This window comes from Cyprinodon tularosa, unplaced genomic scaffold (assembly GCF_016077235.1).
Source record: "Cyprinodon tularosa strain WSP-4 unplaced genomic scaffold, ASM1607723v1 ctg134, whole genome shotgun sequence".
Taxonomy (NCBI): Eukaryota; Metazoa; Chordata; class Actinopteri; order Cyprinodontiformes; family Cyprinodontidae; genus Cyprinodon; species Cyprinodon tularosa.
In genome coordinates this window covers 410898-419582 of record NW_024038158.1, presented here as the reverse complement: position 1 = coordinate 419582, position 8685 = coordinate 410898, and the positions used below count along the sequence as shown (strand labels likewise).

Sequence of the window (8685 nt, the reverse complement as noted above, 5' to 3'; positions counted from 1 at the left end):
TATAATCTACCCAATGGTAAATATTCAGGTTGAGCTTTAGCTTTTTTTCTTGTTTGCTTTTCACAGATCTGGTGCAGGATTACAAAGAAAATCCCCACTGCTGGGAATACAGGTTATTACTAAGAGAACGGATGACTAGAATGTTTATGTTAACAACCTTAAATATCATTGAGCACTTATTAGTGTTTATTTTATAAAGGGGCCATGGCATACTAGATTTCACTCTTTGTACTTAACTGATAGATTTGATCTAATTTTCAAGCTGAGACTGAACCTTTATTCTGATTGTTTTTATTTGGGAAAAAAAAAAGTATTTGTATCTGTCGCCAGTCTATCGCAGGGCAACTCGGAGACAAACAACCATGCATGCACACCTGAGGAAAATATAGAGATGCTCATTAGCCTAACAGTCATGCGTTTAGACTGTGGGAGGAAGCCGGAGTACCTGGAGAAAACCCATACATGCTCAGCATTGTGAGATCATCCATCCATTTTCAAACACGCTTAATCCCAAGTGGGGTCCCGAATGGTGCTGGTGCCTATCTCCAGCGGTCAATGTGCGAGAGGCAGGGTACACCCTGAACAGGTCGCTAGTCCATCGCAGGGCAACACAGAGACAAACACAACAAACAACCATTCACACTCACACCTAAGGAGAATTTAGAGAAGCCAATTAGCCTAACAGTCATGCATTTGGACTGTGGGAGGAAGCCGGAGTAGCCTGAGAGAACCCACACATGCTCAGTATTGTGAGATCAATTAAGTTCTAATTTTTAATTTACCCACTTTGGAAAAAAGCACTTTTCATCTTAACCAGAGGGTGGCAGCAGTGATACCATGTTGTTGAATGTCCTAATTTGACATTTCAAATTCAGTGTGTTAACCAAATCCTGACAGCAAAAATACAGTAATTAATGATTCACCACAATAAACTACATTAAAAGGGGACTGAGAATTCGTTTTTCTGTTATATGGGGTTGAGTTTTGTTAGGTTTAAACACCAAACATTTTATGCAGTAACCTGTAAAAATAAAGACACAGAGAATTTTAGTATGATTTACTTGCAAGGAGAGTGATCAGAGACTGTTCAGTTACAATTCTCCAAACCACTCTGAAACAGCTCTGCCCTCACAAGCCTTTATTAAAGGAAACGCCCTGGCTACAATGTTGGTTCCGACTGCTAAAGGGAGGGGTTGAAACCCAGTCGGTACCAGAAGTTCTGCATCACATCATACAATATCATGAGATAAGGAGTGCTTCACTCCTCATCCGGTGCCAGTACGTGCAATCCTCCATTCTCCTGACCTTGCACACACTAATAACAAGCATTAGAAAGACAGCAAGTGAAACATTTCAACACTTTGTGTAATACAAGTATACAGGAATATGCAAATGTGTAAATATGAATGTATAAGTATAATATGATTAAAGTAGAATAACTTGTACAATTAATCCAACAAGTTTGTCTCTTCAGTCATAGAGGAGTCTTCTATGAGATTAGAGTTAAAGAACAACAGCTAATCCTATTCAATGTTATTTAGAACCAAAAAATAATTTCGGTTCTAGATTAAATTTACAGGGAAGGCCAGGGTGGAGCCAGTGCTTTTTTTATAAGGCCACAGAAAGAAATAAAAAAAATTAAACAGGGAAAACTAAATAACTATTGGGGAAAGAGTGCATCATTAAGTACATTAAGTGAGCCACAAAGCCAAGTTTTCAAACTCCTGATCTATCAGATGAAAGCTGTGATCCCACTTATGACTGAATTGTAAAAAAAAATGTAATTGTTCTAAAAACACATGTTAGAGCTCCATTAGCTTATTTATAACAATTCAATGGGAATTTCCTCCCTTATTTTAAATATAAATCTTCTTATTCCATTGGCAAAAGGCTTTGTTTTTATTCCACTCTATAAAACCTCGAACTCAATGCTATTTCTGACATATTGAATTAAAAAAGCTTCCTGGATGGGAAGCGAAACGTCTTCAAATTTTTAAACAAAGTCCGGTGGATTGTTTTTTTTTTTTACTCTTTTGGAATACCTCCTCTAATCAAAAGGAAAATACAATTATTTCAATAGACTTAGCTATATTTCCATATGCTTTGATAGATTGATTGACTTTATTGATCTCACAGTGGAGAAATTTACTCGTTAAATCAGCTCAAATAGTCAAAGGAGAAGAAGAAGGTGCCAAAGGAGGAAAAAGGTGCATATACATTATATACAGTGCGTCCACGTATGACAGCTTTAATTATTTATTTTCAGTTAGTTTATTATACAGGGTTATTCATATAGATGAGTATTTATATTTACATATTTTCACTACAGGGGCCATAACAGGAGCCAGTTCTAAGGGGCCACTGGCCCCTGTCATACCTTGACCCGGTGTCAGTGCCAGTGACCCCTGTCATGCTTTGACCTGGCGTCAGTGCCTGCCTATCACTAAGTCCATGTCTGTCCACCAGAGGCTTAGCCAGAAAATGTTTTCTGACGGTGGCCAGCAGAGGCGTGCACAGACATTTTGGGGGGCAGGTGTAACACTTAATTATAAAAAAAAATAAACGCATGTTGAATGAAATTTGACTTTTATTTGTAACATTCTCTAAACGTGAGTTTTCAATGGAAAAAAGTCACATCACCAACAGAACAGACTAAAGCATACTTCTTTCATCTGGCTCATCTCCCTGTTTTCTCTCATCCATCTGTTCTCCCTCATCCTGGTCTTTTTCTGTCTCTGTGTCTCCCTGAACTCTTCCTCATCTCCTGTCCTGTTATATGTTGATGGTATAGAGCTTCCCTGCTGTGACTGGCTACAATATATTAATAATAACCATCATGACAATAATAATAATAATAATGATAATAATAATAATAATAATAATAATAATAATAATAATAATAATAATAGCTTTAACAAATATGCCACATTAGTTTAAATAATGGGCTATTAGGGCAACATGACTGGAAGTCTTGTCACGTGGATATGACTTATGGTAGCCTACAAAATAATAGCTATTTTAATACCTGCTGCACAAACCACTTAAAAATAAAATGTGAACAGCTTTTAAGATTTTTCAATACGATTAACCCTCCTTTCTTGGCATTGTGCTGCAATTACTAAATCAATATACAATTAAGACAATAAAGAGACCAAAATGTGTTAATTTATGTTGCCTAACAAAACCTATACAAAAGAAAACGTTTGTCTTAACACATAGATTTGTACAGAAGAGGATTAGGGCCACTGAAAAAAAAAAAAGTTAACTGATTTTTAAATTTTATTTCAGTTTAACATGGGAAAAAAGTCAGAATTCTGACTTTTTTATTGTCAGAATTCTGAGATTAAAGTCAGAATACTGAGCAAAAAGTCAGAATTCTCAGCAAAAAGTCAGAATTATGAGAAAAAAGTTAGACTTATGAGATTAAAGTCAGCATTCTGACTTTTTTCCCATACTAAACTGAAATAAAATTTAAAAATCAGTTAACTTATTTTTTTTTTTCAGTGGCCCTAATCCTGTTCCATAGATTTGCAATTGCAAACTCTACCAAAATTATTTGTAGCCTATGTGGTCGTCCTCACGTTATCTGTCATTGACTTGGGCTACAGTGTAAAACTTTCAGAATCAGAATCAGGTTTATTGCCATTGTTAGTGAAGGAGTTCACAAACTAGGAATTTTTTATGGTACAATCGTGCAACATGAAACATATAATATGGAATAGGTAAATAAAATTATAAAAATATCTAAAAACTGTGGGTATACGTCATGCAATAAAAATAGACTAATGTATACACTTAAGATAAAAAATATGGATACAAAATATAAAAAGTAAAATGGCATCTTACAAGGAGACGACTAGTTTATCAGGTGACCAGTCGGCAAAATGCGTGTTTGGTGCTGCTGAATGAGACATTTTAATGCACAACAAAATGATTCTGCTTGATCTGTATATTACCTGGCTAATGGGGCACGGGAGAAGCAGCCTGTCAGCGACCGTTCCTGCTATCTGAAAACTGCTATGATGCTGCGCATCTGGCATGCCCTGCGGGCGACTGAGCGAGTTCACGTGACAAAGGAAGAGAGAGAGGCTGGTCGGGTGTACTGTGCGCAAGTAGGTCGGTCATTTCGGGGCATTGTTTCAGTCGTTTTTAATGGCTCAGGTTTTCAAAAGATAATTTCAAAACCGACCTCAGTAAAATCTTAATAATATTAAGAATAATAATAATTAAAAAAAAACGAGTTTCAAAAGGGCATTTTCTTTGATAGAGGGCAAACTTCCTAGTGCTTTAGCACCACCTAGTGTCTATGTGTGCACGCCCCTGGTGGCCAGGCAATAACCACTGTACACTGAGGGATGGCCGAAAGTGGATGGGCACCAGAACCTCAGGGTCAGGCCAAAGATAAGACAAACTATACTTTCCTACAGCCTTAGCTAACAAATAGAGACATATATTTAAACATCTATGCTTTCTAGATAAAAGGTATAGTGGATTAAATACTTTTAGGTTTGAGTTCTGAGGCAAACATCTTTTCCACTGTCATTACTTACCTACTTTTATCGATAATCATTCTGCATAAAATTTATATTTAGAAGTGCTCTTATCTACATAAATCAATTATTTTATATTTTTTTTATTACAATAGTTATCTATTTATAATTTCACTGAAGACTCCTAGATGACTTGCAGACACATTATTTTCTCTTTACCCAATATTACAAAATCTAGTTCTGAAAAGACCATGAATTCTGTACTTATCATCTTTAATGTTAGTATATTGATGTGTATAATTAACCACAGCATTTTTGTTGTCAAGAAATATGAAAACATGAAAAAAAATAATAGTAAAGTAATATATGAAAAATTTTAATGAATATTCCACTTGAGAGTATTACTGCTGCCACCACCTGTATTAGATGGGAATAAATGGTAGAGGTGGCCAATGATTAGCAAAGGGTGGCCATGGGTCCCCATCTAGCTCCGCCCCTGCTGTCCACCCTTATGAAAATGTACTAGAGCCGCTATTAAACCTTTCCCCAGTAGTGGAAAACGTTGTGAATCTTATAATTTGTTGTATTTTCTATTTCTGGGTCGTCTCCCTCCTGTGCCGAGTTTCTGAAATCCTGACGTTGTCCTTTGAACGTGAACGCAGCACAGCTTGTGATGTGAGGAGGAGGAGGAGGAGGATGGTTAAAAGGCTCTGTGGTGCTAGTTCTGCTGCAGTGTGGGATCCATCAGAGCTCCCAGCACCTGTCCTCTTCTGTTGTTCCCCTGAGAAGCGCCGTAAAGCTGGAGCCGGCGTCGCACTGCCCGCCGGAGCAGCAGGTCCAGTGGGGCGGCGCGGAGCGGCAGCCTCCGCCTTGGACCGACGAGCTGGCTGACATGTCCCGGCACATCTACACCCGACACGGGATAGGAGACGGGCTGCAGAAGCCTGTCTTTCAGGTAAGAGGGAAAAAAACAACAAAAAATATCTTGAAAAATTATAAAAAATGAATAAAGGTCTTTAAAACTTTCTAAAGGTTGTATAATTTAACAAAAAGCTAGATGTAGTAATTAATCTTCCTTCTAAAAAAAATACATGAGAAGGAAATTGGTCTTTTTTTAAAAAGACAGGAACCCTCAAAAGACCCTGAGCTGATTTCAAACTGCTCTGGATGTAAGTACAGATCCAGTCTTCATCACTCCTCACTTCTCCCTGAGGTGTCATCATCCAGGGAGAGAAGCTCAGCACAGACACAGAGAGGAATGGATGTATTAAAGAGAAAGAAGATGAAATTGGCTGCTCAATTATTAAACATTTCCTAATGGAACTCATTATATGATGTCATCTATCGAGTGATTCAGATCAGGGATCTCAGCAGGGTTTGCTTTATGTCAGGAAGCTTTGTCCCACATCTGTAACTGCTCTGGAAAATCTGAAGAAAAACATGCAGATCACAATAAAAGGTAAAAAAAAAAAAATGACAATCCTTTTTTAAAAAACAGCTTTTATTAAAGACATCTTTATTCAATAAAAAATTGACCCTCCGACCCATTTTGCCCCAGTTATGACTAGTGTTGCACCGATACAGATACCCGTATCGGGCGGGGAAATGAAAATATTTCTGTAGACTTTTGGTGTCTGTTTTTATTCTTGTGGTATCGAAAATGGTATCGAGTATCGAATATTTTCCTTAGTATCGGTATCGAGTTGAAAAGTTTAGTATCGTGACAACCCTACTTCCTTGTCATCCACATTCTTGTGACGGTTGGCATATGGTGTAATTTTCTATTTCTTCAAACTGTAAATCCTTGCAACAAACTAAATTATAATACAACTAAAATGCTTTCTTTAAACAAAACTACAGTGTTCCTCTTATATTCGATGTTCAAATATTTTGCAAAAATATGTTGCGGTGCATGATGGGGTTTTGCATCTAAAGGCTAACGTTTCCCGTCTTACGTGCATTGTTACAGGTTGGGTCAGTGATTGTCGCGTCCGTGTTAATAACCAAAGCCAGTAAAACCGCATTATAGAAGTGTTGGTGATGGTTTCGTGTGATGATGGAAGATAGACCGGTTAATCCACAATGTGTATTCGTATGGTGTTTCACATTCGAGACACACGTGTTTGGCTGTGCTTCCCTAAGTCTGCCGGTGGAAAAATGCCAGGGCCGAAAATCGTTCCCAGTCCGAGCCTACAGGTAGGCAATAAAAAGTTCTACTGGATTCACTTTGTATTAGTCTTTCTCCTGCTTCACAAAGGTAGGCAGCAGCTTGACAAACCCATGATGGCAATTATTTTACATTCAAGTAATATGCAGTTCTTCATGTATACACAAACACATCAATTATGGTATCGGTATCGGCCAATACTGCACAGCCAGGTATCGGTATCGGGGCCAAAACATGGCATTGGTGCAACACTAGTTATGACAAATTATTAGGAGTGCTAATCTGTTCTGAGCTATTTCACTTTTCTTGAAATCTTCCCTTGAGATCAGCCATTCCCCCTCGCAGATTAGGGTACAGATTGAGCATTAGAAAATCAGAAAGTGTCCAGATGCTGTCTCCAGTCATCAGGGGACAGGATGCCACATACAGATGGAGCTAAGATGTTTGTTATGTCACCTCAGGAGAGGCGTTACATCATCACACTGGAACATATCTCCTATGAAAGCTAACAGGTTAGCGAAAACAGAGGGTTTTGCTGTTGTCAAGCACAAACTATAATATATGATTTTGGATTTGCTACAAAATGATTTTATAAGTAAAAAGTTAAAGAGGTCTGTAGTAACTCTGGAGGAACTGCAGAGATCCACAGCTAAGGTAGAACGGTTCATTTTGAATAATAAGATACGCATTGTTAAAGGACTGCAATCATTTTATTTTATTATTGAAAAAATATTTAGGGGACACAGTAATTAGAGTGAAAAAAAAAGTGGCCTCGTAATAGAATTTTTTAAATTGTATTCACCATTTCTACTTTGCAACAAGGTGGTGGTGTGGCGAGCTTTTTCTTTAACAGAGATGGAGAAGAATTTCAGAATTTATGGAAATAAATAGAGGCCAATCCTAGGGGGAAATAGTGGCTGCACAAGAGGCAATCGCACACCCATCCATCCATCCATCCATCCATCCATCCATCCATCCATCCATCCATCCATCCATCCATCCATCCATCCATCCATCCATCCATCCATCCATCCATCCATCCATCCATCCATCCATCCATCCATTTTCCGTCACGCTAATCCCAAGCAGGGTCGCAAGGGGTGCTGGTGCCTATCTCCAGCTGTCTATGGGCGAGATGTAGGGTACGCCCTGGAACTTCGGTCGCGCCGGCGGGATGGTTTATCTTCCAAAACAACAATGGCGCGTCTGCAAGATATCACGGTCACAGAGCTGGATCTACAGTTACTAGACATCGAATAGGAACAGTTCTGTTAGGTTCTGTTAATGGAGTTGGCAAAAAGACAAAGGAAGACACATAAGTTGTCCGTTGTAGTTTGTCCTCTGTTTTTAAAAATGGCGCGCCCCCGCTCCGAATCGAGAAGGAAGACCACACAGACAGCCGGAAAAGCATACCAAGGACCAATTACAGCTGCTTTTTGTCTGCGCACATCCGCTTGTATTCTGCGCGGGTTTGCGACTGTCCGACGTGCAGTCAGTATTTTCTTTAGGTGCACGACGACAGTTGCAGAAATCCTGCGCAGGGGGCGTGGTCGCGGACAGAAACAGATTTGACGGTTGCAGAGGCTATGCGCCAGAAGCATTAGTTGGCCTTAAGGAGAATTTAGAGAAGCCAGTTAAACTAACAGTCATGGTTTTGGACTGTGGGAAGTAGCCGGAGTACCTGGAGAGAACCCAGGCATGCTCAAGAAGAACATGCAAACTCCCCGGACCAGGAATCAAATCCCGGAACCTTCTTGCTGCAAGGCAGCAGTGCTACCCACTGCTCCCCTGAGCAGCCCGCCATCGCACATTTCAGCAAATAATAAACCGACGACCAAAAGGTACAAGGGATCAGAAAGTGAATCAATCAGTCCACAACTGAGTCCTGAGGAGCTAAAAAACTGACTGTATATCAGGTCAGTGAAGAGGACAGAATAAATGGAGGCCAGATGCTCTTTAATCCCTGGGGGTGAGATGTTGGTGTTAATGGGGTTGCTGAGAAGCAGGTGACCTTGAGTTTCTGTGTGA

The 8685-nt window shown here is 39.2% G+C and overlaps 1 protein-coding gene across 2 annotated transcripts in view; it reads left to right on the top strand.

Annotated features, from left to right (window-relative positions):
* The first annotated feature begins 5178 nt into the window (after positions 1 to 5178).
* Positions 5179 to 8685, top strand: part of cacnb4a (calcium channel, voltage-dependent, beta 4a subunit) — a 68663-nt gene continuing 65156 nt past the window's right edge. The window contains exon 1 of one of the 2 annotated variants that reach the window (XM_038277732.1): positions 5179 to 5445. In XM_038277732.1, coding sequence (XP_038133660.1) covers positions 5383 to 5445 — 63 coding nt within the window. In that variant the 5' untranslated portion in view covers positions 5179 to 5382. The remainder of the gene's footprint in view (positions 5446 to 8685) is intronic. The other variant, XM_038277731.1, reaches the window with a different exon arrangement.